A 15454-nucleotide genomic window follows, 5' to 3' on the forward strand; every position below is an offset into this window, starting at 1 on the left:
AAAAATGTACTGAGCCTCTGATCATTTAGAGAAATCTAGAGCTTTTCTCTGTTGGAAGAATGGAAAAGGAAGTCGATTCTTTTTGTGCCCTGTTAGAAACAATACTTAACACAGAACCACATATACTTTTCCACTTGGGCCCGGAAAGAATCTTCTTGGTTCAAGTCTCCCTCTTCCCTTTACAGCCCCTAATTCTTTAAGAGGAGGAAGACTCCTTTACTTTGTTACTTTTAAATTGTTAATTGTGATTATTCTATTGCAAACTTTAGTTCTTAACATTCTTGTTCCATACGGACTTTTTACAGGTCTTGGCAAGCTTGAGGAGCGTCCGTAATAATTTCTCCATCCTGGCAAATGTTCCTACGCCGACTTCCAATAAGTAAGTGTCCATGGAAGCTGGGGAGATAAGCTATTGATGACTTCTTGATCTTTTATGAAGCCAAGTTATAGATGACAGGTATTCAAGTCTTTTGGATAAGCAGCTTTTAGAGCAGTGGTCCCCAACCTTTTTATCGCCGCGGACCAGTCAGCCTTTGATAATTTTACCGTGGCACGCTGAGCGCGCGCAGGGATAGGGAGGCGTTGTTCGCGGTTTCGGTGGAATACGTCGATGACCAGCGCTAGTAGCGTAGCCTTGCGCAGGCGCAGTTCAGTATGGCTAGTGTAGATAGCGTAGCACAAACTGCGCCTACGCAAGGCTACGCTACTAGCGCTGTCTACGCTAGCCCTACGTAGCTGCGCAGGCACTCTTAGGTTTTTTTCAGGAATCGACCAGCGCTGAAGCGCTGAAAAGGAATGAGAAGGGCGGCGCTGGACACAGGGGGGCGGTGGGCCGCTGGTGACGTCAGAGTGCCACCAGCGGTCCAGTAACACCCCTTGTGCCAGTTAGCCCTAATTTGCATACAGAAAGAAACTATGGCCCCCGGCCGCTACAGCGATCATGGCCCCCGGCCGCTGCACGGCCCGGTGCCAGGTACTCCACGGCCCGGCACCGGTCCGCGGACTGGGGGTTAGGGATCACTGTTTTAGAGGACCTAGTAGACAGTCACGTGGAAAATTTCAGATTCTTCCAGAATTTGCTGCATTATACTCCCATTTTCGTTAGTCCACGTAGTTGATAAAGAGCTGCTGGAATGGGAGATTGTATGCGTCTTTCATTGCAGTACCTAAATAAATTCCTCAGGTACAAGGATTGTGTTCCTCTGGATACCAGTTCCTGGAGGGCAAAAAGCCAGTGAGAGTTTGTCTCACTGTCAGTTGCTCGGCAGTTTTCCCCTAAACACCTCCAATCTAGGACTGGAGAAAGATTGTTGGACTATCTAGATCCCTGGATAATGCCAACAAGGCTTCTTTGTTTAATATTCATTTGTGACCTTATTGGAAAAGGACAGAAGTTGCTTCCCACCATATAGCAATAGCCATAGCAGTTAGACTTATATACCGCTTCATAGGGCTTTCAGCCCTTTCTAAGTGGTTTACAGAGTCAGCATATCGCCCCCCCCCCCCCAAACAATCTGGGTCCTCATTTTACCCACCTTGGAAGGATGGAAGGCTGAGTCAACCTTGAGCCGGTGAGATTTGAACCGCCGAACTGCAGCTAACAGTCAGCTGAAGTAGCCTGCAGTGCTGCACTCTAACCACTGCGCCACCTCGGCTCTATATAGTGCTAAAGTGACTTCCTGACATTGCTGGACGTATTTACTTCAACAGACAAGTATTCAAATTTTTTTATTTCACATGTATTCTTTTAAACACAGGCAACATATGGACTCCAGAAAGCTTTGGAGTCTTTGTTATGCCCACACAGAATGGATGGTGTTGAAAGATAGTTGGAGCTGCACTCCCAACAACATCTGCTAGTGGAGCAGATGTTTCCGGCCACTTAATTATTCATGAAAAATAATAATAGTTTATTAGACCTTTTTTTGTGAAATCAGCCTAATTGTAACCTTTGCTAGCTAGACCCCAGATGCCAACCTATTTATGAAATAGTGAGGGGGGGGGGAATCCTGTAATGCTGAGTATGATGGCATTCATTCGTCCCTTTCTTTTCAATTCACTCCCATTTGTCAAACTCCTGTCAATCAATGCCAGAGACAGAATTCAGAACTTTAGAACACACTACAAGAATGGAATGCAGCTCCATTTGAACATTCACAACACTGTGATATTAGAAGGGGCCACTCCAAGGAGAAACTCCAGGTCTCTAGACATTGTCGGCCCGTAACACACATCAGTGTCAACCAGTATGGCCATTATTGGGGGTTTTTATGAGTTAGAATTCAACACTATCTAACGGGCTCCATTTCTTCTTGACCCAACATCCTGTGTCAAATGTGTAGCTGTAGCTTGAAACTTCCTATATTTAAAACTTGAATGCAGTTGCTGCTTCTTAAGAGGTAAGAGAAACAAGGGAAGAACCTTAATTTCTCAAAAGGCTCATAGAGAAGAGGTTGCCCAAGTTCCATGTTTAAAGGGTTCCACCACAAATCCGCGGTAGACTAAAGCGCGCTCGACGAAAGCGCGTACGTGACGTCATCACAGCGCGACAAAAACGGCACGCTGTGAGCGGTAAATTTAAAATTAACGCGAAAACCTTACCCTAACCCCCCCAAACCTAACCCTAAACCTAAGCCTAAGCCTAACCCTTAACCTAACCCTAAACCTAACCCTAACCCTAACGCTAAACCTAACGCTAACCCTTAACCTAACCCTAAACCTAACCCTAAAACTTAACGTAACCCTAAACCTAACCCTAACCCTTAACCTAACCCTTACCTTTATGTGAATCGGCTTGCTTTAATTTTATTTTAATTTTAATTTAATTTATTTTTAATTTTATTTGTCGCGCTGCTGATGACGTCATGTACGCGCTTTGATCGGGCGCGCTTTAGTGGACCGCGGTTTTGACGGGTCACGGTTTAAAGACCCCTATATTTCCACCTTATATCAATAATTTCTAGAACACAAACTTGGTGCTGCGGTATGCAATATACTCCGCAGAGTAGCCCCATAGTGAGATGGGTGGTGGCTAATAAATTTAACGAATAAAAACAAATAATAGATACCTGCAAGCATATTAAAGTGTGATCGTGTTGAAGAGGGTGAGCAGAAGAAGATGCTTATCTCCTTTTATATTTTGTGCAGTAAAGAAGATGCTGAACGTTTCCCTATTTTTTGCCCCCTTAGGAGATCTCCCTTGGGCGGCCAGCCAGCTGTTTGCAAAGCCACACTCTCAGGTAATGCCATGTTAAGAAACCTTCCGTTGACTCCCCAGCTGCTGGAATTGTGGCAAGACTATGTATATCTGCTTATACCTATGTGCAAGCAGATGGATTGTTAATAGATGCAAATACGTTGTGATCGGAGCCTCTGGCCGTGTTTGAAAGGGGCTACTTCGAATGGATGCAGAAACGGATATGCTGATAATAGCAATAGCAATAGCAGCAGCAGTAGACTTATATACCGCTTCATAGGCCTTTCAGGCCTCTCTAAGCGGTTTACAGAGAGTCAGCATATTGCCCCCAACAATCTGGGTCCTCATTTTACCCACCTCGGAAGGATGGAAGGCTGAGTCAACCCTGAGCCGGTGAGATTTGAACCGCTGACCTGCTGATCTAGCAGTAGCCTGCAGTGCTGCATTTAACCACTGCGCCACCTTGGCTCTTAATACTGATAATACTGTGCTGTGCTCGAATATGCCAATTTATTGATTCTGGCAACTAACAGGCTGCCGAGATTCATTTTGTTTTTAATTTGTACGTAAATGGAAGCTTTCATCAGGGTTATTGAATAGGGCCATGGAGAATACTTGTAGCTGACAATTAAAACTGTAAGGAGCTTCTGTATGGATGTTCAGCGGTCTAGAAATATAACCGGGCAGAAGCAGGAAGGGTTTCGGTTCCCACTTGGTTTCTGTTTCTCTTTCTTCCCCCCTCCGCTTCCTCTTATAGAAAACGATCTTTCCCAGGGCAATTCACTTTACCTACAGTAGGTGAGTCATGTGAATTGGAAAGGGATAGTTGTAGAGGCAAATAAAGGCAAGTTGTCAAACTATGTCACACCTCTCGGTTATTGTGTTCTGCCTTTGGTACAACAAAATTAAGTTCCGCTTCTCATATTTGCTGGGATCCGCTTCTTGCTGCCAATGAAACAGGTGGTATATGTAGATTTCAGCATATTCCTCCCGTAAGCACGTTTCACCTGCTATGAGGAAGTAGCAGAATGTAAGAAACCTATCCCCCAGGATCAAGAAGAAGAAGAAACTTTTGTTTGTGGACTAGCCTGGAGAGAAAATGTCCTTCTGGGTTCAGTTCCAAGTGGGGGAAAAGACACTGGAAACATGGAGAGCTGCTTGGAAAGATGGTTTAATGGTGGACAGGACCGTGACCCGTCAAAACCACGGTCCACTAAAGCGCGCCCGATCAAAGCGCGTACGTGACGTCATCAGCAGCGCGACAAATAAAATTAAAAATAAATTAAATTAAAATTAAAATAAAATTAAAGCAAGCCGATTCACATAAAGGTAAGGGTTAGGTTTAGGGTTAGGGTTAGGGTTAGGTTAAGGGTTAGGGTTAGGTTTAGGGTTACGTTAAGCGTTAGGGTTAGGTTTAGGGTTAGGTTAAGGGTTAGCGTTAGGTTTAGCGTTAGGTTAAGGGTTAGGTTTAGGGTTAGGTTTGGGGGGGTTAGGTTTAGATTTACACGTTAATTTTAAGTTTACCGCTCACAGCGTGCCGTTTTTGTCGTGCTGTGATGACGTCACGTACGCGCTTTCGTCGAGCGCGCTTTAGTCTACCGCGGATTTGTGGTGGAACCGGACAGGACCACATGGCTTGAACTCCTGAACAGAAAAGGGGGATCACATGGTTTCAAATGTTGGATGAAGAAGTAAAAGAGAGTGGGATGCTGAAAGTGCCTGGCTTAATGCCCTCTCTGGCCTTTGATCTTGATCTTGTATTCTGATTGGTTGTGAGACTCCCATGGGGCCATGCAGGGACAACTCTCTAGGCCAGTGTTTCTCAACCTTGGCAACTTGAAGATGTCTGGACTTCAACTCCCAGAATTCCCCAGCCAGCGAATGCTGGCTGGGGAATTCTGGGAGTTGAAGTCCAGACATCTTCAAGTTGCCAAGGTTGAGAAACACTGCTCTAGGCTGCGTTTTTGAGCTGCCTGATTGAATCACAGCTTTGTTAGACTCCCTGTTGAGGAGTGCTGTTTGTCATGAATGGTGTATGGTCTCCGGCTTGGGTGGGAATTGGATTAGATGACCTACAAGGTTCCTTCCAACTCTGTTAATCTGTTATCTGTTAATTCTAGTAACGATACTATGGGGAAATATGAGCCTTGTAGGATTTGTTTTACTACTAGAGAAGTGGCTGTCTTAAGTTAGCTGATACTCACGCCATGACTCTAGTTTATGGCTGGGAAGAGGTGCTTGTGGAATCCTATATCGGAGGTGCCAAAATAGCAATAGCAGTTAGACTTATATACCGCTTCATAGGGCTTTCAGCCCTCTCTAAGCGGTTTACAGAGTCGGCATATTGCCCCCAACAACAATCCGGGTCCTCATTTTACCCACCTCGGAAGGATGGAAGTCTGAGTCAACCCTGAGCCGGTGAGATTTGAACCGCCGAACTGCAGAACTGCAGACAGCTGAAGTAGCCTGCAGTGCTGCATTTAACCACTGCGCCACCTTGGCTCTTACAACCTGCAACTTGATTAAACCTGCAACTTGATTAAACCTGCAACTTGATTAAACAGAGCACGCTGTGCCATTTGCTGCTCTGTCTCAAGAAGCAAATTGTTTTGGGCCAATCCTAAAGTCCTGAGTGCAGAAGTTCAATCCCAATTCCGGACACATTGTTCTTAGAGCCAAGGTGGCGCAGTGGTTAAATGCAGCACTGCAGGCTACTGCTAGATCAGCAGTTCAGCGGTTCAAATCTCACCGGCTCAGGGTTGACTCAGCCTTCCATCCTTCCGAGGTGGGTAAAATGAGGACCCAGATTGTTGGGGGCAATATGCTGACTCTCTGTAAACCGCTTAGAGAGGGCTGAAAGCCCTATGAAGCGGTATATAAGTCTACTGCTATTGCTATTGCTTAGACGAGGCATGACCACCTGTGACTGATTGCACTATTTGTCTCCTGACATGTATCTCACTTTTCACTCACCTTTCCCTGTGTGTTTTTTGCAACCTAAAGAAAGTTGCAAAAATAGAAAACATATTGGGCCGTGGTGAGTTACCTTAGATAATTGGTTGGGTTGCTGGATGGTTTTGAAACCATCGTCTTCCTTCCTTCCTTCCTTCCTTCCTTCCTTCCTTCCTTCTTTCCTTCTTTCCTTCTTTCCTTCTTTCCTTCCTTCCTTCCTTCCTTCCATTCTAAAGATGATCTCCTGGGCCATGATTGTCTCATTCAGCTTGCACCATCTCAATGAATCTGATCGGATCATGCTTTCAACAAGGAGATTGAGTAGAAAATTATAGAGGGGAGACATTCAGTTCTTTTGGAAATGCTTGAAAGATCACTTGAACCTAAACTTTGATTCCTTTTCCCACTTCTTCTGTAGAAGAGACATACCAACAACTAGCCAGAGAGACCTTGGAGGAGTTAGACTGGTGTCTTGACCAGTTAGAGGCCATTCAGACGTATCGCTCTGTCAGTGAGATGGCATCTAACAAGGTAAGTGTTTAGCAAATGCAGCTGATGCACCATGGTATCCAGGATGATGTCAATATTTTGTCTGTTATTAGTTCCACCCCAAACATCTGTCAACTTTGAAATGTATACAGCCCATATTTGTCTTCTCTATAATAGTTTTATTCTCTACATGACAGCATATTTTATATAGTATGCATCGTATTTGTGTCGCAAAGCCAAAATATTGCAACATGGAATGCCTGCTGAACCATATCGTCCTCTGAAATATTTCAGCCCCTTTGACTTGTTGTTATATTCTGTTCTCCAGCAATCAGTCAGCATCCATGGAAGCCAAGTTCATGTAGTCACATCTTAGAGGATCCCTTTTTTCAGGTTTCCACTCCAAACATTTGCGTACACCCTCAAAATCACCTTAAACTTGTTGATGTTGTGTTTGGATGATTTGTTTTAGCTATGTACATAGCTATGAGCATCAGGAAGACAGGAAAATGCAAAAGATATTTGTCTGGAAGGATAATAGTGCTTTCGACCCCTCACTGTTGTTTCCAAAAACATTTGTAGGCTCTGGTTGTCTTGAAAACAGGAATTACAGAAGTGTAGTGATTTGTTCTTTATCATTTGAAAATGGAATTTATGGATAGAAAAAATCATACTCTTAAGTGGAGTGAATAGCCATTGTTGGTTCATCTTCTGGAAATTACCACTATTTTTTAAGAAAATCTTTCTAGATGTCTCTCTGAGGACTTGTAAGATAGTTTAAAGTGGATGAACAGTGGCCACAGAATTGTAATTTTTTTAATGATATTGCACGCTAATTCATTTTTATTTTAATGAAAGTGAATTAAATAAAGGAATCCTTTGTTCTGTCAGCATTCTCTTTTGGGTCATTAGTAAATTCCAAGTAACGTCCATGGACTTTACCTGGAGAAGATTTGTAGTCCTAATGCACAATTCTGATGTGAAGTATATCACTTACTCGGAAGCAACTTGTTTTTCTTCTAGGGAAAAAAAAAGAATTGGAAGACCATGTTTATTTTGGATTTTCATGTTGAAGTTAAATAAGTTTCCCCAGAATGTGTTTGCTGGTTCCACCACAAAACCGCGCTCGACTAAACCACGTAGTTGACATCATCAACAGGGTGACAACAGCGCGGAGACAGAAGCACGCTGTAAACCCTAAACCTAAAATGTACACCTAAACCTAAACCTAACCCCCCTAAACCTAACCCTAAACCTAATCCTAACCCTTAACCTAACCCTAACCCTTAACCTAACCCTAAACCTAACCCTAAAGCTAACCCTTAACCTAACCCTAAACCTAACCCTAAACCTAAACCTAACCCTTAACCTAACCCTAACCCTTAACCTAACCCTAAACCTAACCCTAAAGCTAACCCTAAACCTAACCCTTACCTTAAGTTGAATCGGCTTGCTTTCAAAGCGCTATTTAAAGCGCCCTTCTTTCTCCGCGCTGGCTGTTGTCGCCCTGTTGATGATGTCAGCGATGCGGTTTAATCGGGCGCGGCTTAGTCGAGCGCGGTTTTGACGGGTCACGGTGTTTGCTGCCTTTAAGTTTTTAAACTTGTTACTAGCCTAATTTAAACAGATCTACGTGAATTTTTACTGTATTGGCATGCCAACCAAACAATAGGGATGTAAATCTCAGACAGACCTAACTAACTAGTAGGATATTAGCTTTTCTCTACAAATGATAAATTAATATAACTTGGCACTAAATTTCCAACTCTGCCCTTCAGGGTAGAATAGGTCAGTAACAGACACCACAAAAAATAGTAGAACACCATTATATCAAACTATAATAATATATTGTTAAAAATCTGACAAAGTTTGTCTTTTCCTTCTTATACTAAACAGAATCAAGACAGGATATTTTAATGTTTCTTCCTCATCTCCTCCTGTCTTTCCCAGCTAAACTGATATTTTTGTAATTGGTTGCCACCTAGCTTCTTTGAGGTTGTCTATGTATCTTTTGCATCTGCCAATTAAATATTTTCTTTGCTGGGGCATTATTTTTAAAAATATCTGCTTCCTCCTTTTCCAACTGGGATCCTTCCCAATATATTGAGATTGAAACTCCAGAAGTCCTGTTATTGCTTTTTTGGAATCTAGGGATTTGCAATTACCAATACACCTGAAGGATCTTATTTTAGGAGTATTTCCACTTTCTAAATAAGACTCATGAATCTTTGGAAAGTTTCTACACGGCTTTCATGCAGTTTTTAAAAACATCCTCCCAAAATGCTATTACTGTTTCCAAAACTGTCTCCCTACTCTAATATCAAAAAGATACCAAAAAGACAAGAGGTTTGCTTTTCAGTTATTACCCTATATGGCTCTTCAATCCGAACATTATTTCTGGTATCTTTTTTGTAAATTTGCAGTGGCTGTAAGTAAGATAAAAATAGCAATATCAATAGCACTTACATTTATATACCACTGCACAGTGCTTTACAGCAGTGTTTCCCAAACTTGGCAACTTTAAGACTTGTGGACTTCAACTCCCAGAGTTCTCCAGCCAGAAGAGCTAGCTGGAGAATTCTGGGAGTTGAAGTCCACAAGTCTTAAAGTTGCCAAGTTTGGGAACCACTGCTTTACAGCACTTTTTGAGAGGTTTACAAATGTCAGCATATTGCCCCTAACAATCTGGATCCTCATTTTATGGATTTCAGAAGGATGGAAGACTGAGTCAACCTTGAGCCGGTCATGATAAAACTCCAGGCAGTGAGCATAAGTTGGCCTGCAATACTGCATTTTAACCACTGCACCACCATGGCTCTTATAAAAATCTATAAGATAATATAAGTTTAGTTTCCTACCTCCCTACACAGATTCATGCTTGTGTTTGAGAGAACCAGCATTTTAGTCCTGTTGGCATATTTAGGTTGAAATAAAATAAGCATGTTAAATAAGTAGAAATTGCTTCAAATTAAGCAAGTGAGAAAGAGACAGGTGGATCGAGCCAAAACAAAAGGCGAAGCAAATTGGGAGGCAAGAAGAATCTGAATACAATCTCAAGGCAGGTATTGGGGTTTTGTTCTCTTGTGGTGTAAGGAGTGTCCTTTAACCACTTTTGCTCCATGGGAGCATGCAATCAAGTCACGGATTTGTTATGCAAAATCAGAATAAGATAGGTATTCGGAAGGTGGAAGGAGGTGCTCCACAATCTGGTTCTTCAGAATGAGAGATCAGCATATCCTGTGGAAGGGTATCATTTCCTACGTCTGTGGCCTCTGATGTTCAGGTTGCCCGTGACCCGACAATTGCGTGAGAGACATATGCGCGCCGACAAAATAGCGCCGATTAAAACGCGACGTCAAAATCGTGCCCACAAATTCGCGACGTCAAAATCGCGCCGACAAAAGCGCAATGACAAGCACAATAAAATCGAAAAATTTTTTAGGATTGGGGTTAGGGTTAGGGTGCGATTTTGTCGGCGCACATTTGTCAAAAATCAATTAGCGATTTTGACGGCGCTCATTTGTCCGTCACGGTTTTGTCGGCGCACATATGTCTATCGCGCATTTGTCGGTGAACCCACAGGTTGCCATGTTGCAATCATGGAACTGATGTCAGGATACACTAAGGCAGTGTTTCTCAACCTTGGCAACTTAAAGATGTCCGGACTTCAACTCCTAGAATTCCCCAGCCAGCGAATGCTGGCTGGGGAATTCTGGGAGTTGAAGTCCGGACATCTTCAAGTTGCCAAGGTTGAGAAACACTGCACTAAGGCAATTGATGGCAGATGGTTTTCTTCAGCATGATTTAAATGTAAAAGCTACTTCCTGTTAGCATTACCATGGTTCTTTGATGGGCTAGAGGGGTCATTGTGGTACATATGTGAATGAGCCAGTGAGTATTTATATGTAGAATACTGAAACGCATCTACTGCACACCAGATGTAACCATCTAGATTAGTCATTGGCATCATTGGGTGCAAAATTCTTTAGAGTCTTGTTTTATTGAGTAACACCAGTTGTTTCCAAAGAAAGGGAAGTGTGTAATACTCATTGCATGCTGCCGCAGTTTCTTCTTGATTAAAAAAGAAAGTTAGTCCTGGATACTTCTGAGAAACAAATTCCAAATTTCATTTTCATTTCATTTCATTTTTATTTGTCTTGTATGCCGCCCACTCCCAGAGGACTCCGGGCGGCTCACAACAGACAAGGGAAAGGGGGTAAATAGACAAGACAACACTTTAAAAAAAGACGCAACATTCACAATTTCCGTGGGGCTGGATGTTTCACAAGCCCCCCGGCCTGCTGGAGCAGCCCGGACTTGGTGGCTTTGCGGAAGGCCGGGAGGGTAGTAAGGGTCCGGATCTCCACGGGGAGGTCATTCCAGAGGGCTGGAGCTGCAACAGAGAAGGCTCTCCCCCGGGGAGTCGCCAGCCGACATTGGCTGGCAGATGGAATCCGGAGGAGACCTAACCTGTGCGATATAATTGGTCTTTGGGAGGTAATCAGCAGGAGGCGGTCTCTCAGGTACCCAGGTCCGATGCCATGTAGGGCTTTATAGGTAGCGACCAGCACCTTGAAGCGGATTCGGAGACTAATGGGTAGCCAGTGCAGCTCGCGGAGGATAGGTGTGACGTGGGTGTACCAGCAAATCAGTAGCTGGTCAGGCCAGCTGGTATTCATGGCATAGATATATAGGAAGAAGAATATAAATGCTGAGAGCACAGTGCTTAGGTAAAATATAATATCTGTGTATTTATTAGGCTACAACCCTCACTTCTGGGCCTTCCTCACATTTTTAATCTGGACAGAAACTCTTAGCTCCTTCCTATGTCTTCTTCACTCCATCTTGAGATTATTAGAGCTATGTTTTACTATGGAAACAATACCGCTAATGGTTGATCTGGTGGCTCTTGGTTAAAATCGGTAAGCAGAGGCATCCACGCCTGGCAATAAACCCATGCATTTTGCTGAGATCCAGGTCATCCCCACTTTGGTTGCAGAATTGGGGAGGGAGAGACATGCTCCGGTCTGCTCAACACCTTGCTTCCATTCCCAATCCTGGCAATAATAGAATAGAATAGAATTTTATTATTTGTATGCCGCCCTTCTCCGGGAGGACTCAGGTCGGCGAACAATTCAAGGGGGAAAAAGGGGAACATAAAAAACAAAATACAAATAAGAAATGCTTGTCTGAGAGGCAGCTGCCCAGAATATTAAATCTGTCCCTTTATGCCTGGTGTCCATCCATTTCCTCCTGGGGCAAGAAGATATGGGGCCTCAGACACTGTCTATGGGGTGTTGTGGGGAGAAGGCTGGTCCACCACAGTTCTGACCTCTGATTTAAATTGTTGAAAGTTAGTGTAACAGGAAGAAGCTAAGATCAATGTAGAGATGTTATTAACCCTTTTTCTTATTTCTTTTGTCTCAAGATATTTTAGACTGTGTTTGTTAAAAATCTATAGCTTGTACGGGCTCTGGGAAGCCCTGGGGGGGGAGGGAGGTGGGGTGTTTGGGGGGAGGGGAGAGGGGGACATATACTATATGTTAGATTTCAACGTAATGCGATTTCACCTATATACTGTTTCTCTTCAATTTCTCCGTAAAAATAGGACAAGCTGAATACATTGACATATAGTAGAAATACACCAAGGGGAGGAGGAGTGGGATAGAAGGAAGAGGGGTAGAGAGGGATGGGAGGGAGGGTGAGAAGGAAGGGAGGGAGTGGACTGGGAGAGAGGAGTGGTAGAGGGGGAGGGGAAGTAGGGTAGAGGGGAATGATGGAGGGAAGGTAGTAAGTTGGAGGGGGGTGGAAGAAAGAGGTTTATGGAGAGCGGAAGAGGTATATTGGGTTTCTATTTGAGTTTGAGTTTTATTTTATTTATATTTCTGGGGGTATTGTTGACAAGAGGAACTGCTATGATTATTGTTTAATGTTGCATGGCCCCAGTTATGCACAGTATATATGTGACTGTATGAAAATGAAAAATAAAAACATTAATTTTCTTAAAAAAAAACCAAAAACAGTTCTGACCTCTGGAGGTCCTGAGTTTTAAAATCCGTCTAATTTAGATCTCCCCCTGCCTCTTCTCGCTTCCCCCCTTGTGATGCCATTCATTTCTTTGCCTCCTCCTCCTCCTCCTCCTCTGGCCAGCTCTTGGCTTTCTGTGCGCCTCTAATCTCCTCCTCTCTCCTGCCCCTCCTCTTCCCTCCCTCATTTCCACTCCCTTTCTTCTCTCTCTATCCCTCTCTCCCTCATCGCCACCTGACATCATATCCCATCCACCCATTGCTGCAGTGAGAGAAACGTGCATTCACACACACACACACACATACAGAGGCGCGCTCGCGCACGCACACACACTCACACACACAACCACACATGCACACACACACCAAGCCAGGGAACAAAGCTGCAGCTGAGGCCATACTAGGAGTTACCCGTCTCCGTGGTGACCGCTGCCCTCAAATGCACATCAAAGAGATGATGGGGACGTGCCTTTTAGCAATGCAGCATCTGCCTTGCTAGCTGGATTGCATATACCATGTGGTGCCCAGGTATGGCTGGGAATCTCCCTCCTGCTCCACCTGGGTGAAACCGTTCTTCCACGCGGTGACTGCCGCCCGCTGCCGTCTTCGCTTCTCCCTTCCCCCTTTCTGAACTGCCGCTGGATTCGCTGGATTGTTTCATTCTTCCGAAGATGTGACCGGAGGAGACGGAGAGCGAGGCACATCGTCCAGACAGTCGAGGAGGATTTTTGCTCGCTGAGAATCAGAGCAGCTTTGCACTGTGGGTATCCGCCTCCTTTATCGGCAACATAGCCAGAGACGAGAGGCTTTCAGGTGTGTGGGCCTATCTGGCATTATCGTCTTCAGCCACGGCCCCCTGGCGGGGAGGACCACAGGAGGCGCAGCGGAGATGTGAGAGTTCCCGTGCAAGGCAGGTGGGCCAGCAAGAGCCATGCAAGGCCCAAGCCTGCGTGTAGAAAGAACAGCTTTGAGGAATTAACCCCCTGCCTTTTTTTGCCAACCCCAAGGAAAGGGGACACCACTAACCAGCCACTCGTCTAGAGAGGAGGAATACCACCTTGGTGGGCAACCCCAGAGAGCCCTTGCTGCTCCCTGGCCAGGAACAGAAGATGCCCTTAGTGGATTTTTTCTGTGAGACCTGTGCAAAGCCATGGCTGGTCGGCTGGTGGGACCAGGTAATCTGGATAGATCTGGGGTTTTGTCTGCTTTGTTTCTGTGGGTGGATACTGCCGGGAAGGGGAGTATGCAGGAGCTTTTGGATAGCCGGCGTCTGATCTGATTTCACTGGGAGATAGATTAAGGGGAACCAAGAGGGAGCCTTACATCAGCTGCATACTTAATGTTACTAAGAGGACACGGGGCATGTCTGGTGCTTCAAGCATCTCTCTGTAAGCATGCATCCTGACAAGATCAGGCATGGGCACAATCAGCTCAGGGTCCTGCTTTCCACAGTGCGTGGAGTGCTGTGTCAGTCCGGGAGACAAGAAAAGACCTGTGCCCTTCCTGGCAGCCTACAATGTCACACTGGAATTGCTGCCGTGTGCCCCTGTCCTGTGGCTAAACAGCCCCCCAGGCCGCCCTCTGTCCCCAGTATTCCCTGATTTTTCAAGCAACAGAGATGGGCCCTCATACAGGGTACTCTCTGTCGAATACCGTTTGAGTCCTGCTCGAACTAGCATAGGCTAGCTCCAAAACATGGGTGCTGCTTTCCCTGAGCTCGTGGGATCAGCCCAATAGTACCATGTTTGGGATCTGCTGTTGTCTTTGTGGACATCCTTGGCTTGAGGCCGTCAGTCGATGACTTTGGGGATAGTTTTGCTTGTGATGATTGACGCAGCTTTCGCAGACTTTACTTAGCCTGAAATAGTGAAGATTTCTATGGTTGGCTGTCAGATCGGTCAGCAAGAATACAGCAGTTTGCCCTCTATTTCCTGGGCTCGATTCATTTGCTCCATGTATGAATTTAAAAAAAAAAGAGAATGGGATCTCTTTAGAATGGATGCTACAGTTTGTATTGGTTTGGGGGGGGGGGAGCGTATGCTTACCTGAATAAGCTAGAGAGCTTTAGGCATGAAACGCTACTGTGATCTTGTAGAGGTCAGTCTGAGTGTGGTGTTTTTGTCTAGGATGATGGGTGCATGGCTGGCAGTGCCTGCACGTGTGTGTGTCTGTGTGTGCTTCAGCAGGCTGTGTGATGGTAAGGGTTATCAGTGGAATGGCACATAATTCATGTGCTATGTTGTCTGTGTAAAGAGTTGAGCTAGAACAGTGTGTCTGCAGGAGAGGGCAGTATGCCAGAAATTTGTGGGTGTGTGATATTGGGCGTGGTGGGGTAGAAATGTTTGTTGAGCTCCATTTCTTTATATGTAGGTGTCTTTTTGGGGGGACATTGTTTTTCTATGTTAATAGCAGGAAAACACTCATCGCAATAAATCCCTGAACTGACCATTGGAGACCGGAAGTTAAGATTTGCCTAATCCACAGAGTTGGATACACTGGGTTTTATCTTTCTTTTTTTTTTTTACATGTTTTTTATTGAACATTTTTTTGGGGGGAAAAAGGCTTTTACAAATATTTACCTCCCCTCCCCCAACCTCCCCCCCAAACCCTCCCAATCCCCCCCCCCCCGACTTCCCAGAACAAATACAGGGTATAAATCTTTAACAAAGATGTTCTAAAATAAACTTTAAAAAAAAGTTATTATCCTCTTTGATTTGAGCTTTAACTCCTCTTTTGATTTGAGCTTTAACTCCTCTTTTGTTAGGGTAACTCTAAACAGATTATATCATTC

The 15454-nt window shown here is 44.5% G+C and overlaps 1 protein-coding gene across 2 annotated transcripts in view; it reads left to right on the forward strand.

The window, feature by feature from the left end:
• Window positions 1–15454, forward strand: part of PDE4A (phosphodiesterase 4A) — a 418774-nt gene that overhangs the window by 335757 nt on the left and 67563 nt on the right. For both annotated transcript variants that reach the window (XM_087710963.1, XM_087710964.1), the window contains exons 4-6: window positions 306–379; window positions 3190–3239; window positions 6567–6679. In XM_087710963.1, coding sequence (XP_087567089.1) covers window positions 306–379; window positions 3190–3239; window positions 6567–6679 — 237 coding nt within the window. The remainder of the gene's footprint in view (window positions 1–305; window positions 380–3189; window positions 3240–6566; window positions 6680–15454) is intronic.

Source organism: Thamnophis sirtalis, unplaced genomic scaffold (genome assembly GCF_051295495.1).
Source record: "Thamnophis sirtalis isolate CommonGarterSnake01/CBP01778 unplaced genomic scaffold, rThaSir2_p1.2 scaffold_3, whole genome shotgun sequence".
NCBI classification, from domain to species: domain Eukaryota; kingdom Metazoa; phylum Chordata; class Lepidosauria; order Squamata; family Natricidae; genus Thamnophis; species Thamnophis sirtalis.